Source organism: Pezoporus occidentalis, unplaced genomic scaffold (genome assembly GCF_034315485.1).
Source record: "Pezoporus occidentalis ecotype Australia unplaced genomic scaffold, CSIRO_AGI_Poc_V1 ctg4, whole genome shotgun sequence".
Taxonomy (NCBI): Eukaryota; Metazoa; Chordata; class Aves; order Psittaciformes; family Psittacidae; genus Pezoporus; species Pezoporus occidentalis.
The window spans coordinates 23,277,902-23,298,361 of record NW_026915724.1 but is presented as its reverse complement, the minus strand read 5'-3'; the positions used below and the strand labels follow the sequence as shown (position 1 = coordinate 23,298,361).

At 39.4% G+C, this 20,460-nt stretch overlaps 2 protein-coding genes across 5 annotated transcripts in view; one reads left to right on the top strand and one right to left on the bottom strand.

Annotated features, from left to right (window-relative positions):
- Window positions 1-20,460, bottom strand: part of GNAL (G protein subunit alpha L) — a 197,584-nt gene that overhangs the window by 116,978 nt on the left and 60,146 nt on the right. Inside the window, exons 1-5 of one of the 2 annotated variants that reach the window (XM_062633034.1) lie at window positions 7,762-7,894; window positions 6,879-7,050; window positions 6,513-6,585; window positions 5,612-5,666; window positions 5,309-5,428 (exon numbers count right to left, since the gene is read on the bottom strand). In XM_062633034.1, coding sequence (XP_062489018.1) covers window positions 5,309-5,428; window positions 5,612-5,666; window positions 6,513-6,585; window positions 6,879-7,017 — 387 coding nt within the window. In that variant the 5' untranslated portion in view covers window positions 7,018-7,050; window positions 7,762-7,894. Of the gene's footprint in view, window positions 1-5,308; window positions 5,429-5,611; window positions 5,667-6,512; window positions 6,586-6,878; window positions 7,051-7,761; window positions 7,895-20,460 lie in introns of those variants that run through there. The other variant, XM_062633033.1, reaches the window with a different exon arrangement.
- On the top strand, window positions 6,921-10,263 carry LOC134171075 (potassium/sodium hyperpolarization-activated cyclic nucleotide-gated channel 2-like). 3 transcript variants are annotated; one of them, XM_062633046.1, is made up of 3 exons: window positions 6,921-7,286; window positions 7,476-7,548; window positions 8,350-8,703. In XM_062633046.1, the coding sequence occupies exons 1-3, from the start codon at window positions 7,265-7,267 to the stop codon at window positions 8,690-8,692; spliced, it is 438 nt and encodes a 145-aa protein (XP_062489030.1). In that variant the 5' UTR covers window positions 6,921-7,264; the 3' UTR covers window positions 8,693-8,703. The 3 variants fall into 3 exon arrangements, 2 of the variants coding, with proteins under 2 accessions (XP_062489030.1, XP_062489031.1); XM_062633047.1 differs by lacking the exon at window positions 8,350-8,703 and adding an exon at window positions 7,662-8,175; XR_009967468.1 differs by lacking the exon at window positions 8,350-8,703 and adding an exon at window positions 10,052-10,263 and having other exon boundaries at window positions 6,921-7,548.

Here is a 20,460-nt window from a genome sequence, read left to right as displayed (position 1 = left end):
ATGAAAACCATACACGCTTATACTACCTCTGTATGCAAACAGGTATTTCATAAGGAAGGAAATGTGTCGCTGGGCATCGGCAGAATGTGCTCTTAACATGAAAAGAGCTCAACTTGAGTATCTGCTGATAATTAATAGTTAGTGTACAGCATGAAAACAAATGCTATCACAACAATGTAATTCCATCTGTTACCTACTCCCTGCTTCTCCCTAATATCTGCTACTTTTCAGTATCAGTTTTCTTGATTTTAACCTTGTGTGAAGATTAAAGAGTTGCCTACAACTATTATTAGCATATGCAGCATTTTCAGCTGTCCTTCTCTGACAGACTTCTTCATTAGTTTTTCAAGTGTTACTAATTCACGGTAGTAATAATATTGTTGGACCTATACAATTTAATCATTATCTGGTATTCCAGATCATTTCCATATTTGTGAAAATAAGAACAAATTAGGAAATACCAGTGTGCATCTTAGACCACAAAAATACAAATAAATTTTGAAAATCAATTAGACTTTTAAAAATTAATGTTGACTTGACCCTGTAGTAACATTAAATATTGCTTCCACAGGCAATTATAAAAACTCGTGACTGTGCATGCTACCCAAAATGGTAAACAAAGCACTAAAATGAAAATCTAGATAGAAAGAAAAAAAAATTGAACCCATTTGAGTGGCAATATTCACAGTATTCTCTCTTTATTTCAGGGTATTTTCACGTACAACACTGCATATTTCCAAACTCCTGAGAAACTTGGAAATATTGCAACTTATTTGAAAATTGAAAAATATAAGGTGATGCTATTTTGTAACTCCTTTTGGGCTACATCAAGTACATATTACAGGGAAACGTAAATAATTTGTGGTCAAACAGGATATTAAAGTCACAGCATTAACTGCACAACCCAAGCAAGTTTAACCATATATGAACCATATTTAGAGCAAGTTTTCCAGCCACTTCAAACACTGAGACACACACTGAAAACCAGTCACTCCCAGGCATCAACATGAGTTTTATTTTGAATACCAGGTCTAATAAAAATTTGAAATATCTAATGAAAATCTATGTAACTTCAAGTTCTGAGCAATGTTTTTCTTTCTTTCTTATGTCTTTACATTATGAATACAAAGCCCTGATTTTAAAAAAGAAAATGTGAAAGAAAATTGAAGTAATCAAATAATGCTCAACCAGCAACACCTGAAAACATACAGAAAACCACAGACCAGATTAAAGTGATTTCCCTGTCAATGCCCACATTAACATTTCACTTTGAAGAGCATGGTTGATTAAGTAGTTTTTAAATAGTTTTAAAATTATTTTTAAAACTCACATTCTAAAGTCAGCACACAGGACTGTATTTGCACAATTCACTGTTTTATGAAGGTCCAACAAAAATTTATGAAGGTCCAAAATCTCTAAAACATCCTTAGCTAATGAAAATGAAACTTTTGAAAACTCTCCCTGCTCCCTAAAACCTGGGTGAAGTGTTTACATGTTCTCTGCTTAGCAAATGATTTCTGCTCACCGGTAACTGGTCTGTAGAGGCAAACACATACAGCTTGGTGGTAGCTAATTACTACCTGTTACACATCTACACATAACTAATCAGATGAGTTTGATCCAAGATTCATATTATAAAAAGCAACTAAATTTGACTACATTTTTGGGGAAGAGAAACAGAAATTATGCACCAGGCAGCTCTGTAATGCCCACAAAATTCGAATACTTTATTAAAGAGAACTGAACTTGAGTAAACACACACTTACATAATACACAATGTTTTTCCACAGCTACCAGCATAATATGCCCTTAATATGTTCACTCTGATTCACAAAGGACAAAATAAATCCACATCAATAAAGGATTAAAAATGGCACAGGTCAATTCCTGTTAACTCTAGCAAATATCAATCAACACTTCGCCAAAAATAATAAAAAAGTCCTCTCCGATATAGCATGCATGCTTCCATTTCAGTTTTAAAGCCCTTCTGCTGATTCCACCCTAGAACATGGACCTAAGATAACACCTAAACCAGTCATTAGATAAAAAACTTATTCTGATTCCTTTTATGACTTCAAGGAAGAAACTACAGTGGACACTTGCCTTGTTCACAATTAATTTTGTAAAAACTCTTGCCTTAACTCTTAGGATTTACAGAATTAGACCACGTCAGTCACCCAGTATTTTTTAATAGAAGCAATGAAAGGCAACATAAAAGTTATATAAAAAATAATCAAGAAACCTTCAATTTTGTTTTAGATCAACTAGATAAATCATCAAGGTAGCAAAACTAAATCAAATTAAAAGAAAAAATTTCAAAAGAACTGTTAGAGGGGACACTTCACAGACTCTTACAGGCCTGTTAAAAGCTGTACCATAAAGACAAACCACTTGTTTTAAAATCTGTATCACTACTAAGATGTTCTGCTTATAGTCTGTAGAGCCATATGCAATTTAAAAAAACCCAGCCAAACAAACCCCCAAAATGCATACTAAGTCTAAATGTGAATCCTATCCTTATTCTAGTTCTTGGAACTTCAGTCATAAATTGCAATTAAGAGTATGATTTCATCCACAGGAAACCAGTATTTTCAAATCCACTTATTTTAAAGGGCAATTTTAACAATTAAATGCATATTAGTTAATTTGCATGCCATTTAAGCATACCTATCCAAGCACACCCGGTATGTCACAAAGATATTTAAATCAGTGCCTCCTGAGTGTTGGTCATATTATGCCATCAGTGAGGTTTTTGCATTTCAACAGGGATCTCTCTTTAAAGACTCAAGATACAGTACACACGTTTTCCCACATTTTGCACGCAATGTATTTGAAATGCATCAATTTCTATGATAAAGATTGCATGGCTAAAACCACCCAGAAAACCCCACATCTGTAATTCATGTTGCAACACTAAGGGCTATGCCTCTTCCCTCATTGAAAGGAAGTGTAACCTTTATCACGTTTTAGAATGTGCCAAAACTTACCCCAGAGGCAACATCTGAGCGCTGCCTAGGTCAGTATTTTTTTCCTGTACAACTGTACAGATGATAGAACTGCAAGTCCTGAATGTCTACTGCTAAATACTGTACTGGTTTCCCTGGCTCAGAAGGCCTTATTCCATAGATCAACTATTAATTAAAGAGAATCAGTAATGCTTAGCAAAGGATTCATAACTGATTACTAGCCAAATATTTATTTTTATATTTGTCCTTATCCAAAAATACTAAATGGGTCAAAAATTTGAGCTAGAAACATGATTTTACTTCAAGTTATCATTGACTTAAACTGGAATAGATTCAAGCCCTGAAGCACAATAGCACTTTTTTCCAGTCTCTGTTGCTCACACATCTTCTTGGAGAGAAATAACACTCTAAACCAACAAAAACTTATTTTTGGGGAAAGAAAAAAAAACAACAAAAAACTACCCAGATGATACATTTTACAAATACTAAACCTATGAATTGAGCAGAGAAGAAAACAGGAGGGAAAAAAAGAAAGTTACACATAAAATATATTTACTTCTAAACCAGCACTAGATTTTTCTTCTTTATTTTAAGCTTGTAACAACTTTTTTTTTCTTTTTTTTACACTAGGACTATTATTTGACACTATTGCAAATAATGTGATGATATTTTCAGAAATTCTACTTAGCTAAAAAAGTGATTTTTTTTCAATTTTAAACAAAAATGGACTTTGAAGCAAGGATTCAAATTAATTATTACTTGTTTCACGGTCCACTGGGTCCTATTCCTTTCCCCTCTAAGAAAAAAAGGTTTCCCCTCTACAGAAGATCAGCAAGTCAAATTTGACTAGATATAGTCAGATTCTGTGAAAAAGGAGAAATTCTATAAACAGTAAAATACAAATACAAAAATACCTACTGGCCCTATGAGAAGTCTACTTTAGTGGATTTTTTTTTGTCCCAGAAACATAAAAAGCCAGATATACTATAGAGAATTGCAAAGGCTGCATGCTACCATCTATTTTGCCCCAAGATGTAAGAGTCAGAATTCAAGCAAAAAAAAAAACCATGTAAAATGAGCAACAAATGCCTCAGAACTGCAATACCTGCATAAGACAAATACTTCATGTCAAACTCACATTCCACTTCTAAAAAGGGGTTCCAATTTTTGCTAACTTAGATTCACCAATTGAGCAATTATGCAGTATGTGGGTGTACCTTGCATTCGATTTCTTAACATCTGCATTCTGCGTTAAATTCTAACTGTACAAGATGTCTGATAATTTTTCTTTATCTTGAACCTTCAAAGTGGTAGGTTTACCAGAGGCAAAACCACACACCAGAGAATATGAGTCATATAATAAAGAAACAACTCTTTCCCCTCTTCCCCTTCCACCCTGAAGCTATAATAACCTAATGACACTCTGTTGTAAATGTCTTCTTTGGGAATACTGATAGCATGAACAACTTGCAACCAGTTACCCAATGAATGAAGATTTTTTTAGTCCTTGCTGGATCCATAACAAATTGCTCTCAGTAACATTTTCAGGCAAATTAAAAATTGTGCTACTGCAAAAAAGAAATTCCTTACAATATTCAGAATGTCTATGCACTTGCTTTCATGTCATGCATGATATATATATAAAAAACATTCTATGCATGCTCCTACAAATAATAACATAAAAAGGTAAAAATAATCAAACATATGATGCCTATGCAAATTAATCTGAAAGGGATCTCTCATTTGTCTACAAAAGAGTAGCCTCTGTACAAAAATCCTTAATTTTCTCATGATTCCCCATCAAAAGATGGCAATATTTGCATACAAGTACACCACTGCTCATGCCAGCTACAATAAATACACAAGGAAGCAAACCACCTTACTTGACCACCATTTCCGTGAGTTTCCACTCTGAAGTGCAGTAAGTATGGAAAACAACACCGGGGTAACTCTGCCCTTCTATTTCCTTTTATACCATTTGCTAAGTGTAGACTGTAACTCCTCAGACTGACATCCTGCATCTAATTCCACATAGGAAACCAGCTTTCAACAGTCTTATTTGACGTGTCAATATGCATAATTATATCAGAAATGTTGAAGATAAGAACTGAATGCAGAAGCAGCATTTACAAACAGCAGCAAATAAATCAGTAACAACAAAACCTTGCACCACTAAAACAGGTGCAACCACCACAGTCTTGTAAGAAAGTGAACTCTGTAATAACACTGACATAAGCTTTTCCCATGACCATCTTCCAAAAAGCAAAAGAAAAGACGTAAATCAAAGTGAAGCAACATGCTCCCCCTCAAAGCAGAATAAATCCAGTGGTTTCTGTTCTTACCTTTGTATAGTCAAAGTCAGAAAGAGGAGCTATACTCTTGATGTAGTCCATTCGAAATTGGTTTTCTGGGTTGGCCAATGGAACTGGGGGTATTAAAGTGCTCATAGCTGAAACTATAGTCTGGAATTGGATAAAACAAAAACAAACACATTAATCTGGATAAATCTTAGGATACAGGATCAATAGAAGATAATCCAATCTGATCAGCAAAATGGGATTTCTCTCAGCACAGTCTTGGAGAGCACAATCCTTATCATTTCCAGTACAGCCAAGCATTTAGAACAGTATAAAGTGTGTTCTTACCACAATCGCATCTTTAACATTTTTCCGAATATCCAGTATTTTCTGTTTCTTTTCTCTGCATTAAAACAGAAATATTAACACTTTGGTTTTTTTTCCAAAGCAGTTCAGTCAGTTGCATTCAATTTGCTTTTTCACTGATCGCTTGTTTATCTGCTCTTCAATCATTATAACATATTAAATGAAAAGAACAGCAAGAAAAATATATTTTTCCCCTTATCCCTTTTCTTGCATAGTACGAAGAGCAATGCACATTCATCCCTGCTATTTTTTTTTTAAAGCAGACAATCATAGCCACATCTGCAAAGCCTCCCCTGATGGAACTGGAAGTCGTTCTTTCATTTCTACAGCATGCTGTAAACATGCCTTAAAATAACAACACGTAGTTAAGGCGAACAGATATTTAAGATTAATACTATGGATTAGTAATAATTTCTGGCAAAGAGTTCTTCAGAGAGAAAATGATGTAGCCTCAGAAAACAGAATGATATCTAGCAAATGTGCAAAATTAGTTTCAGTTTTATGCTAACCTCAATACCGGAAAAGAGCAGATACTGTTGTAGTCACCCTGAATGTGACTTGACATGTATTTTTGAATTATGGACAGATGCAATATTTGGTTATTTGCTTCTATGTAAAAAGTAGTCGCCATGTTGTTGCTACACAGGGGCCTGTCAAGTGCTGCAGTAGCAACAGTGTAAAATACAGTAAAGGGGCCAGAAAGAAAAAAATGCAAATACACAATAGCAGTAATTTCCTTATCCTCACCCCCTTCCTCACTCAGAACGCAGTGTCAAGCCACCAAAACACAGGGGATGAGAGGAGACATTTCCTAGCCTACCGTGTGTTGACCTGTTTCCAATATTTAATGAAAAATAAGTCACAAAGCATCAATAATTCTTACTCTGAATTAAATCCATTGACATGTAGGATTCGCATTTGTTTCACAATAGTGCTTTTTCCTGACTCACCAGCCCCTAAAAGAGAAGGAAGGAGAGGGAGAACATTGTGATACACGGTTCAGGCTGGGGTCTCAGGGTGGGTTTTGGTTGTTTTTTGGAAGCGACAGCATCTCCCACCTCCGGCAGCGCTTCTGTATGCCTGCATCCATGTGGCTCAGGCGCTGAGCTTCAATCTGTGGACGTCTCGCATAGCGCTCGATACAACAGCCTACATTCTTCATACCTAAGGCGCGCACCACATCTCCCCTCTCCGCAGACACCCCTCTTCTCCTCTCCCCGTCCCCCACCTCAGCCCCCTTCCTCCTTACCCAGCAGGAGCAAGCGGTGGGTCGCTTTATAAGCCAGCCTCTCTTTCTGCAACTGCTTCTCTATTTTTTTGTTGGCTTCTCGCTGCGCTTTCTCATCGATACGCTGATCCTCCGTTTTGCTGTTGCCCAAACACCCCATAGCCGCCTCTTAGGATGGATGTCAAATCCTTGCCTTCACAGATTTAGTACTTACAAGGGGGAGGAAGGGGAAGGGGGAAGGGGGGGAGGCAGAAGACAAGTCTTTATATCCGTGTGTCCCTGCGACGGTTTCTCTTCTCTTCTTCACACCCCCCCCCCCCCCCCCCCCCCGCGGGCTCGCTCACAGAAAATGGTCTCTAGCCGCTCTCCGAGCACCGCGGAGTTGGTTTGCTCGCTCCCCACAGGAGATGCGGAGGGCGGGCGGCGGAGGTGACCGTGCCCCGGCAGGGAGGGGGTGGAGGGGGAGAAATCGGTGCAAAAATGCCTAACATGCAACGAGAGGGAGAGAAAGGGCTCCTCCTGGAAACCAGCCGGGTGCCGCTCTCCTCTCTCCCTCCCCACCGCGCACACAATCCCTATATTTCTCTGTAAAGGTCTATTTTTGTCTTCCTAACTCAGCACTGCCTCTTTCTGCGAGACCAGGAAACAGCTCAGCTAGAAGCCCTACGCGCAGGGAAGCCGAAGGAGAAAGGTAAAAGCCGGACCGATCTACCTGGATCCTGCGGGGCCGCGGACAGGCGGCGGGGCCCCGCCGTAGCCCCGCTTCCTGCTCCCGGCACCCACCCCCCTTCCCGGGCCGGGCAGCCCCCCCGCTGCCCCCCGGGCCGTCCGGCACCGCGCCCCAGCGCCGCCGCGCCCGCCAGCCTCGGCCCTTGCGCCCCGGCTGCGCTGCTGCCGCGAAAACCTGGATCTGGCATCGCCTTCGCGGGACCTGTGCGGCCTCCGGGCCCAACCGCACCCCCACCGACACCCCGGCCTGCGGCCTGGCTGCCCGGGAAGAGGAATGCGCGACGCGGCACCCCAAGGCCGGGGGTCCCAATTTAACCCACGTTCCTCGGCGGCACTGGAAGACCTGGCTGCGGGCAGAGCAAGGCTTGGCACTCCCGGGTCTGAAATGCGAGGCTGCCACAGGTGATGGCTGCCATACGGAGTGACCTCGGGGAGTGTGCCAGTGCCACCGGCGTGGGAGAGCACCGAGGGCCTGCCGTGAGGGCATGCTGCCCGCACCCAGGGGGGCAGATGATGTACGCCTATGTAAAATGCGCGCACAAGCAAAACACCATGTGGAATTGCTAATAAACAGTGTCCTCTGCCACAAGTTGTCACAGCAGTACATAGGTGGGTTTTTCCTTTGACTAGTCCAACCTATATCAGCTGAATGAGAAAATGACGCTGTCTTGATAACTCACAATTAGATAGATTTTAATACCACTACCACAACAAATCTCAACAACAAACCCTATGTTTGTTTCTTCATTTACGTCCATTTTAGGTCCCAAAATGAAACATCAACTAGACAACATTACAGGTATTCCTTCTTGCTTCCAATCTCTCGCCTTGCAAACTGGCATCACAGTGCAAAAGCAGCAGTACAGCATCTGGCTCTTCCTGAACTTCCACTGCATAGAAACCACCTGTACTACTCAAACGTGATCCCTGATTTACTGAGGCACAAAAGTGATAGAAAAAAGGTGGACAGGACACCTCTGAAGTGCCACAATATTTTCAGGCTTTATCTCCAAGTATTACTATTACCCCACACTTTCAAAGATGGGTTACTGAAAAATTACTATTTTTATAGCCATGTATGTGTGCAAAATCCTGATCCTGACTAAAATCAAAGAGAGACTGCCATCAACTTACATAAACCAACATATTTTTATCTAAAATGTCTTGATTTGCATGTGGCAAAAAGAAACTGATTTTTATAAGCAGAAGGATTTGGGTTTTTTTTTCAATTGCTCTCTCAGGTGGGAAAGTGCTGGACTGGGGAAGAGGAACTAGTACTGTTAACTTTTGAGTGCACACCATAGGATGGTGAAAAGAAACAGGTAGTGCTCCACCTGTGGCTGGATATGTGGAGTTTTCAGGAGACTACTGATTTCACGTGTCAGATACATATTTTTACGGTACTGCTTGATACAGACTCTGGAAGTTGTTTTAGCTTTCTTCTTACACAGGTGAGGGGAGGGAGGGCAGACCCACTACAGGCAAAATTTGACAGGATCGGTCATAGAACCATAGAATGGTTTTAGTTGGAAGGAACCTTAAGAGATCATCTAGTTCCAACCCCCTGCCATAGGCAGGGACACTTCCACTAGACCAGGTTGCTCAAAGCCCTGTCTGGCCTGGCCTTGTGAGGCCAAAATACGCATTTTCAAGTGTCACCAAATTGCATTGTTCAGGACAGACATTCTCCTGTCAGGAGGGGCAAAACCTGCAACAGATACAGGTAAGTTTAGAAGCACAATACAGGGTGTTTTGGGAGGCTGTCAAACATAGGATACACAATGAATGGCTTTCATGAAGAGCAGTCACGTCTGCTCTCTGCTGCAGCCCTATGAGGGCTCAAAACAGGCTTGGCTAGAAATCACTAACTGGCTCTGGCTTCTCATAGTTCTTCACTGTCAGAAGCTGTAACTTACGATGCACAAGATGTGCATGGCCATATTTATTTCCTGTGTAAATAGCTCGGTTTGGGACCTAGATCTCAAATCTGGCTAATGTCATTTGGTCCAAGAAGCTGACTCTGCCTTGTTTCTTCCCCTCCTCTCCTCAGCAGTTTCTTCCTGCACGTACTAACATTGGGATTTTTGGTGCAGATTTGTTCCCAGCTCTGAAAAGGCTCAGTGCCAATAAATAGGATTTGACAGGATCCTGGTATATCCTGCTTTTACCTTTCTCCAAAAGAGGGAAAGTGTTTCTCATTTCCTCTCTCCCCCGTGAAAAAACCCATGACCCTTCTGGGTCTCTTCCTCCTGAGAAAAGATCACACAGTTCAAGAATGACACGCGCAAGCAACCTGTGCCCAGAAAGAACTTCTGGCTGTAACCGTATTCACAACCCTCCCTTTGCTTTTCCCAAATACAGCACTTACCCTGATGCATTTGAAACTGTGAAATCCTGGAAGCAATAAACACAAGAGAAGCTTTCACCCCTGTGGACACAGCAATTGTTTTGTTTTTCTTTTCCAGGGAGAAATCACAGCTATCACGTATGTCTCCTCTGCATGCAGATCAATGTAAACTGTGAGCATAATCCAAATACCTGCTTCTATAAAAGGTTTCAGCAATGCTGCTTTACCAAACCAACTTCTAGTACAAATCATAGATGTGAATAAAAACAAAACCCCAGGCAAGAGAAAGGAGATTCTTCCTGCTCTTCCCCTTTCTTCCCAGACAACCAACATGGCATCCTCCTCAAGTTACTGGTCCTGAAAACGAGGTATTTCACATTGCTCCTGCCCCATCGGATTAGGCAACATATGTATACATACATATATTTACATATGCACATATATAAATAAATATATATAAATACACACTGTGTGCAAAAATAAGATTAATCTTCTGCTTCATGCTCAAACTTGGTGTCCCACTGTGAAAGCAGGCAATAAACCATAAGTCCCCCTGGAGGGAAACTGGAGACACCTATATTTCCTGCTTTCCTTTATGAGTTCCCACCTCAGGTCACATTGTTTATGAGCCTCAGGTTGAATGCTGGGGACCCACAAAGGCCACATCTGCACTCCTGAATGGAAGAGAATTGACCACCAGCTGGAGTAAAGTTCAAGGGAACAGCCATACTTGGGTCGCCACCCTTGCCACAAAGTCAGTCTTGTTTAACATGCTCATTCTGTTTGGGCTAAAGAGGCACAAAATCCCAGCCATCACTAATGAGAAGTTCCTACAGATACAGCTCAAGAGATCTGGTTGCTCCTTGTCCCTCTCATCCAGAAGAGGACTTATACAGAGCTTTTTCTTGCAAACATTAGGTAGAAGTGGAGACAATTTCTCTACAGAAACGCTGCAGATCCTTTGCAGGCTATCTTCCCTTTACACAGCCTCTATTACAATTCTGGTTCTGCTTCTCAAAAAAAGAGCAAATGGAAAGACTTCTGTAAACAAAAGCTTAGGGGGGAGCTAAGCAACTGGAAGAGATTCTTCCTGCTTCCCACTCTTCCTGCCTCAGCTTTCACTGAGGTCTCTGAACTCTGCTGTTACCATCCTCAAGTACAAGCACCGTGCTAGGTGTGTAACACTGGCAACCTGACCTGCTTCTCCTCACTGATGTCTCTTTTTCATGTAGTCCACTGCTGCACATCAGGATATGCAACTCACTAGTTCCTGTGTTTTTAACTCCACCTCATCCTCAAACCATGGTCTGAAAATAGAAGAATGAGTTCGTATTTGTTTAAGTATTCAAGAAAAAGAATTCTTTTTTTCTGGTAATATATTCTTAGTAAGGTTCTTCTGCAGATGTCTTCTGCAGATGTCTGTTCTGACTTCTCTCCAGATGTAAAATATTGAACACAAAAGTATACACCCTTCCTGGAAGACCACATTTGGATTTTTATAAGACAGATGAACAAGGAACCAAAAAAAAAAACCCTAAACCAAAACCCCTCCGACTGTATCAAAAATGCTGACTCAGGGTATAGAAAATACACAGCACATGCTTTGTAGAAAAGTATCATGCTAAGGAAAAATTTCACCTTTATCCTTTTGCTTAAATCCATGACCTCAAAAAAGTCATTAAAAGAATCTGAAGAGAAGCTCTTCTGTTTTAAGAAGCAGGATGGGAGAGATGCCAGAGAAGGTGAGGTATGCATTCCCACAGTGACTGTGGACCTGAGCCTGAGCTGACTTCACATTTGTGGCTTAAGGACAAACTCACTGATGCAGGAGAGGGTCAGGCAGTGCTGAGGGGCATGGCAGTGCTCTGAGTAGTTCCCCAGCTCCCTGACCCAGTTTGCTGTCCCAATTCCTGTGCCATACTCCTTCACTTGGCAGCTGCCACCATGTAACTCACCTGACAAACCAACTTACCCTTTGCTCTCCCACAACTCCCCCCATCTCTGTGAGGCACAGGCAAGCAGCAAAAGAAAGAGAGAAAGCAGATGAAGTGATGTGGTAAAAGACTATAGACTAAAAGTAATAGGTCTAAAAAAGAAAAAGTTTTCCAGAGAAATGCTGCAAGCAGCAGTCCACAGAAATGACAATAGACTTGTGCCCCGAGAAAGCATTTGTGAAGGGAGGATTAGCTCCAAGAAGCCAGATACTCCTGGGAAGCCTATGTGGAAAGCATCAGGTGTAAAGCAGATCTGCAGTATGATTTTGCTAAAGAAAGAGAACAATCCTCTTCGAGTCAAGCTAGTTATTCCTTATCCAAGCTAGTTATTCTTCACCTGCGCTCCACAAGAAAGCAGGGTGAAAGGCAAGTCTCTGCTCTGGCCAGCCTCATCATCTCAGGGTTTCCATTTAGATGTTTATTGTAAGATAATTCATGTGTTTATTACTTGTTCTCTTCTGACTAGAAATCCCTTTCTATGAAGGCAGAATCTCATGGCAGCACCACACACATGTCCATCTGTAGGTACCAAGGGCAGAAGCTGCTGATTGAAACTAACATAAATCCATTTAGGTTCTAATAATGTTTAAAAAACTAAGTAACAATACTGTTACACATTACAATCTTACATATTACAATCTAACACTGTTAAACAAAGTGACATTGATGATTTTCCAATAAGCAAAAGGACACCTTCTTGTTTGATGAATTTGCAAAACTCTGTTCTGCGTTATCTTACATTGTTAGCAAAGCAGAAGGCACTTTTCTCATAGTATCCCAATTTATAGGGAGTTTCACTTGTCTGGGCAATCCAAGGACACCCTCCCCCCACTGCTCTCTTGAACTGAATAAACAAAGTAATACATTCACATTTTAATGCAATAGAAAAACAGTTCAGTTGCTCAGGATAGTCTTGGAGATTAAATACATTTAAATAAAGCTAGGCAAAATATGCTGATATCAGCCTAATTTAGAATTGAATTCATCAATAAATAAGTAAGTCCTCTAGAATTATAGATGGAGTTACTGCTTTAAAAAGGGAGGAGGAATCTATATAGGAGACCTGTCCTGGATTCTCTGCAACATGCTGACTAAGACCTTCCACAGCTGTTAACAGCAAAGCCAAATCGTTGATCTTCAGCTTATAAAGGGTTTTGTATGTCATCTAGAATTTTGCATTTAATCGTAAATGCTCAGGTCAACTATCACAATCTCCCTATTTGGACACAAATGAAAAACTGTGGAAAAAACAATTTGTGAGACACTGAACATGTGAAATGTGCACATACTAACTTCACCTTTAACTTTGAGGCACACGCCTCAGCAAAACACTCGCAGCCACAGCATGCCTGCCTCCACCCCTATTCATTAGACAACATTCTCCTGAGCCATAAACACATCTGATTTTGACTTGTGCTTGTATCACCCCTCTGTCTTGATATAAATGTCTTGATATATTATTTAGTTTTATCACCGTTGATTAACTCCTCCGCTTGAGAAATTAAGCCTGCTGTCCCAGCAAATGGCTGATATTTTTTAAAAAAGGAGGTCTCTACATAGTTAAGTTACTGACATTCAGACTCAAAATTACGCTGTTTTTTTTCTGAGTGCCTGCAGTTAATGGTCAATGGTGTCTCTCAACAGAAAATTTTCACAAATAAACATAATCCTTGCATACAACTGCCTTAACATGAATCAAGCAATTCTACAACTGCAGTTGGTGAGTGCACATTAATTCAACTCCAATACCCAGAAGCACTGGTAAGTTCATAGCAAGTAAGACTGTTTCCTAATCCTCTTTAAAGACCCCAACACGTAAATACACACAAGAGTGATCAGTAAAAACTTGGTTCAGGAAATAATGTTGACAAGACGTGTAGCCTCACACACTCTCACACTGATTTATATCAATAATATTAATTGCAGAAATACAGCTTTTGCTTGACTGCGTAAGTTTGAACTAGAAAACACAGACAAAACATCAAAACCTACACAATAACCAACCACGCAGTGGGTTTTTTCTCCTCATCTATCTATCTTTTCTTAACCTATACACTGGCTTGCAACAAATATTTATAGAGTCACTTTCTGCTTGGCCATTTGTGGTACAGATCTTAAAGTTCCCTATAGGTATTTCTGTGGTATATGTGTAAAAAGCAGATGAACTTTCGGATTAAACAGCTATCACATTTTTGCTCCTAATTAAAGAGCCATGACTTGTTGACCCAAATGGTCCTTCCCAAAACCAGGTTTACGTTGCAAATAAACTTCTACACTTTTATAACACGAATTTATGTATTTCTCTGGACATGCAAACCAGATAAAACTAAGCAGATAAATTACTCATATAGATGACTGTTTCGCTTGCATACCTATGTGGGAGAGGGGAAAAACAACTGTAAAGACAATGTGACCATTTCCTGGGAAATAAGTCTACCTACTGTATTTTTCTTTTGATTCTTTTATTCACTTACTCTATTCCTGTCTAGTCTCGAAATGATGCTGCTAATCTGATTGAACCTTTATAGAATGAGTTAATGAAATTCAAATCCATGTGATTTTACTGACCCTGTTTTCACTAAAAAGCAGTATTTTTTTTTCCAGCACCCACTGGCCTGTTTGTGTAACATGAGTTAGATTCTTTGGAGCAAAAATTTAATTTATCCTCAGGATCAAGAGTATGGATGAAATCTCACAGGATCATTTCACTTGGGATGAAAGGTGATGAAAACATTGGTGTGTGCATGAAGGAAAAGGGGGAAAGATTAAAAAGTCCAGAGTACTTGCAGGCATTTTGGAAGAAGTCACTTAAAAATAATAAGTTCCTGAGGAATCTGTATTTTATCACATACTTTGGTAAAGAAAAACTTTGGGTTTAAAATAAAAATGCATAATGTGAGAAAGCTTCCTAAAAAGATTCAGCTAGATCAACAACGGTGTCATGTTTCTATCCAATCTGCACAATTACAGGTACATTTGTTTTGGGTTTGGTTTGTTGTTTTGTTTTTTTTTTTGTATGGAGAACCATTGTAGCTTAATGCTTTGTAACATCCTTGAGATTTTAAATCTCAGCTAATGTCCAACTGATGTAGTGCAATGCTAGGCAGAACTAACACTGCAGTGTCCAAGATTAGCAATAGTACAAATACACAAGTGGTCTAATCCAGCAATCTCAGTTTACGCCAGCTGTTCAGACACTGCACTGTACATTTTAAAACAGTGAGAGGGTTTTAAAAGAGCTTACAGCTGCTCAGAGTATTTAACAACTTACACCACCACTCACTTAGCCAACCAATTTGCCTAACAATCCTAAAACATTTAAAGGCCTTTAAACCTACCCATATGCAAGCTCTTCCTGCTTAGGATCAGCTATAACAATCTACCACCCACATCACTAAACATAATGACAAGATTGTACTTCCATGTCTTTGCAGCCTATTCTTCACAATATGCAAATCTTTGGGAACTGCAACTCTGATCCCAATGCAGCAGCACAAAAGCTATTGTTGTAAGAAATGGCTTAACGTGTCAGCAACACTGTCACCACAATTACTACCACTAATAAAGATATGATCATAATCTGCCAGTAAAGGATCATTAATACATTATGGCTATTGTATCCTTTTACATAGCCATTTTACGTGGACACTAACAGGGAACACTTCATTTAAATAAAAATAACCACTATAAATTTTCATTGACAAATCTGTTCTTCACCTTTAGACAGCTTAGGATGCTGCCTGCTCATGTAGGGAAAACCAGCTATTAATAGGTCAGCCTTCCAAAACACTCACCAGAAATACAAACCAGCATAACACTGTATACAGAGAGCTTGGAAAAATACACACAAGGATTTTGTCTGAACATGTAAATGACTAGGTTAAAACTTCTCTGTGCCATTCAAATGCTTGTGGTCCATACAACAACTTATTTATATTGTGTTTATCTGTGTTTGGAAATGTACAGCTGTCCATTTTATTCAAGAATTACACCCAAAAAAGGCACATAATACATGACAGAAGTTTATTCTATGCCACCCATTTTTTACATAATTTTATTGAGATTGCAAAAGCAAATGATAAAAAAACAGCAAATGCCCAAATTTGAGTTGCTTGTGCATCTCAGACGCTCTTCATGTGCATCATAGAGTACTCCCCTTTGAAAGCTTAATTCCTGCATATATTTCACCTCAGAATGACCATGAGTTGTCAGAGTGACCACAAAAACGAAACAAAGCAAAATGAAAGGAAAAAAAAACCAAAACCCCAAACCAACCCAAAACCCCCAACAAATGGAGGCCCAGAACATATCAAATAAGGCATTCCTCATATAGAGAGGAATATAGAGATAACATTATACTCATAGGAATTCACAGAAGACATGATCAACACTGGTCACCTCCATTCAAGAGAAATGATCACAAGCTGGCAGAGGTTCAGAGAAGAGGGATGAAGATGGCAAGAAAGGACAGTCGGTACCAAAGAAAGAGACTAGGAGTGGTGGGATTTATCAGACCAGGGATCCCTGTGATTGCCTATAATGTCCAGCTGAAGCACATAGAATGCTATGGCTTGATTTGTCATCCTGGGCCACAAGGGCTGCAGCACTCTACACAGCAAGGACAGGGCTGTTGGGGCAATGTTTTATCTAGAACCATGGGTCAGGACCACTAGTTTTGCCTGAAAGAAATCAAAGGCATTCCATTGCTTTCCAGAGAAGTACAAGAGCTTTCCTGTGAGCAAAGTATTTAATAGAACACAAGCTGAACTGTTTCACCTACTTTAATAGCTCTGTCTTAAGATGTAGTGAGCCACATGTAAATAAGACAGGAAAATCAGAGTTCTGAGCCACCAGAAGAGGCCGGCTCTGTAGGAGCATGACTGCAGAACACAACAGCAATGCCCAGACTGGTCCAGTGCAGAGAGCTAACAACCACCTCAGCAGAAAGAGAGAACCTGGGCACAGAGAGGTCCTTTGCGCTTCCACTTCAACATGGCGAGCTGCTGTTTCTGCTGTGGAAGTCCTGTTCAGTGGTGGGAAAGGAGACAGAAGATGGCAGGCATCCACACACCTTTTGGAGCCTGTTCCTTCTATTGTGTCAGCAAACAATAGCCTCCCCGCTAATCTGTGAATCTCCTCAGGCATTCTTCATGCCTTTACCATACTGCTTCCCCAGCTCAAATTACCTTTTCTGCTATTTACAGCTCTCTGAATGATCAGATTATTTCTCTGTATGCACCTCAAGAAAGTAAGCAGAAAGGAGAAAAAGATGTCACTCTGTTAAGTGCCTAAATTTTCAAGTTTAACTTGGTTACTTTCCATGTGTTGTCTCTAAAACTGTATGTGATTTATAGTATGAGCCAATGGCTGTCTTTTGTAAACCATTCAGAGCACACAGCCAAAGAACACAAAAACCTGATGCTGTGGCAAAATGCTTCCAGTACTGCCAAATTCTGCATTTCCCTTCTTGTGGACTGTTAGCAATTTCAATTGTCTATGGAAATTTGAATGAGTATACGACTTAACATTACATCATGTTGGAGTATGCATTTATGGCATGCTGTTTCCATGAACTTCTTGAACGTCCAGAAATCCTTCCTTTCTGTGCCTTCTTGGAATGTGCTAAAAATGAATAGGCTCATTTCGAAAATCCAAAATATTGACAGGCATAAAAATCCAGATGCCATATACCTATTATATAATGGACATTTTCTGTTTGGTTTTGAATTTTACTGTCAGATTTTAAGAACTAAATCTTAGCGGATGACTATCCTAATCGTTTGTTACAGACATCACAAGAAAACTTAAACTATTATTCTTTACACAACCAATACTCTGGAAGTATTTGGATTACTTGTAAACTAAGCAAATCTATGCTATATTATCTATATAAAACACGAAAATAATGACTTTTTCATTTTTTTTCAGCTTGCTCTATTCTAAACGTACACTATGATGTATTTTAATTTTTTTTTACTTGGCACATGAAAACCCTGACACCAGATTTAAATATTATTACAAATTCCAAGCTTATGCTTGGAATCTGTTCACTTGAACACTTTGGGGGTTAACATATTATATTATATTATATTATATTATATTATATTATATTATATTATAAACCTCTGATATGGGCCACATAGAAAATCTGCTATAATCATGCATAGTAAACACATGACGTTATGTCCACTAAGTGTTACAACTGTATGCATTATGCAAAACTGTATCATGAATAACAATTCTAACCAACTGCAGTGAATAGGCCCGAATCTTGTAATGCAATAAATTAAATACGGGGTGCAATGTATCTCATTCTAACACAGATATTTAAAATCTCAGAATTACAAAATTACATTATTACCTAATAAATTCCTCCCTTGAAATACTTATTTCTCTTCACAGACAATAAATGGATTCAAGGTGAGTTAAGTAGAGACCTAATAATCAGTGCTCAGAAATCTCTGTGAAATGGAAATAAAGGTTACTAGCAGGAAATACAGCTGAGCAAATGCACAGCATGGCAGCAAGCCAAAATTAGTGTATTCTCACTGACATGTTAATAATTTGGAAACTAAAGGCACAGTAAAGTCAAACTTGCTGGTCACCACCAAGTGATAGACCTTGTGCACGTGGTTTAGCACCTCTACTCATGATCAATTATTATTAGTGATATTAATGAACCCACTTCTTTCTTAAGAAAAGAAGTTAATACATATTAATTATTTTCTTCACTTAAAAATGAATAGTTCTTTCAATATTCAACTTGGGCATTAAGCCACCCAATGACCTCAGGCAATGAGAAATTTCATATGGACAAGCAACTCAGATGCTTAAGTCTCATGAAGCAACCTCAGCTCTAGTGATACTTCGCAAAGGTGTAGGGAGTCACTGGAAGACAAACGTTTCAACTGTAAACTACCCTATATCTATTCACAACAGAGATTGCGACGTTATTTTTCTCAAAGCCAACATCTTGACCTTTTAGAGTGTCATAATTCCCCCCCCAGAGTCTACCACAACTACAAGTTAGTACAATTTGAATAAAATGCCTTGTGTGCACTGATGCCAATACATATAAAAATTAGCATTTACCTATCAACACACTCCAGTAAGCCTGCATGTCCTTTAAAATAAAAATGAAAAGCAAGCATCAGATAACAACTTCCTCCTTCTCCACACAGAATTATGCAAAGAAAAATCTAAGGTAATAGGTATGTTGTTGGTTTGTTACTGACAACATACACACACATAAGAATTTTCTGTCTTTTGGTATGAAATTACCTCTTATGGCTCTCATCCCTATACTTACAGGATTATTTTTTCTTTCTGTCAACCTCTTCATCTCTCTCCCGAAAGAAAACCCCACAATAATAAGTTTGCTCTGTCCATGTGCCTGTCCCATGTGTGAGTGCATGTTTCTCCATCACATCAGTGGCATATATTGCATGCAAGTTCAGAAGTAATCACCTTGCGAGTTTTAAATTAAGAAATAAAAATATCACATGAACACTGAGTCTGTAAAAGTTTTACTTCATTAGGAAACTAAACTAAGCACCATTCTTTGGACTGAGCTGGAAGGGTAACTCAGAGATTGGCCCTGTTGTTACTGTCCTGGGCACTGCTGGCACAGGAGGGCAACTCATTCAGCCCAGAGTTGCAGCACTGCTTTTCAGGAGGGCAACTCAGGATGGGGTGTAGATCAGAAAAGTGTTTTGATGATGGCAGCAGCTGGCTAGTTGTTACCAGCTCTTCTTGGAGCCTCACAACGTGCGAGAGAATTCAGTTAGAGTGATAACCAATCCATCAACTGTATCACGGACTCACCACTACTCAAATGCTAATAGAGTATTTACCTTGACTGGTTGAGTTTTTGTGAAGTCTGATGAATATACCAGAAATTACCTTAGCATCCAAGGACTATAAAGTTTGCCTATTCATAGTTATTACTTTTTTTCTCTAAATCAAAACACAAGACAATACTCAAAATCTGTATGTATGTCTATAAAGTGAACAAGAAAATGCATATGTCCAAGCTAAACTATTTTAGATAAACACCAGATTGAAACTTTAAAATTATGAGTACTGCAATCAAATTACAATGGACATTACCAAAGTACCTGAAAGGCACTGAGTATCTTGAAATGTCGGAAAACAAACAATATATTTGTAGATTATAATTTTATTTGCTCAGTGGCCCCTGGTCAGTATTTTCAGTCAGGATTCACCTCAAAATAAGTATGGCACCATTAAAAATATGGTAAGTAGTTGCTCAGAACAAATCAGGAAAGAGCGGACATTCTTATGTCTGTAGGTACCTCATATCTATACAGGACATTTTCAGATAAAGCTTTTTGCAGTATTTTTTCTAAAAAGATATTCGGGCGTTTCACAGAACTTTAGAAGAACCAAAATATAAATTCTATTTGGTTTTGAGCAGGAATCCAGAAGTCATATGCTAGAATTGTCCAACAAAATGTACCTGCAAACACCACAAGGCCTTCAGTTTTCACAGTGATCCAGTACAAGTGAAGCT

Coding starts and splice junctions, on each gene's coding strand:
- LOC134171075 (XM_062633046.1), top strand. CDS start 7,265: ATGCGGAGGGCGGGCGGCGGAG. Junction 7,287..7,475: donor GCGGAGGGCGGGCGGCGGAG/GTGACCGTGCCC, acceptor TTCCTAACTCAG/CACTGCCTCTTTCTGCGAGA. Junction 7,549..8,349: donor AGGGAAGCCGAAGGAGAAAG/GTAAAAGCCGGA, acceptor CGTCCATTTTAG/GTCCCAAAATGAAACATCAA.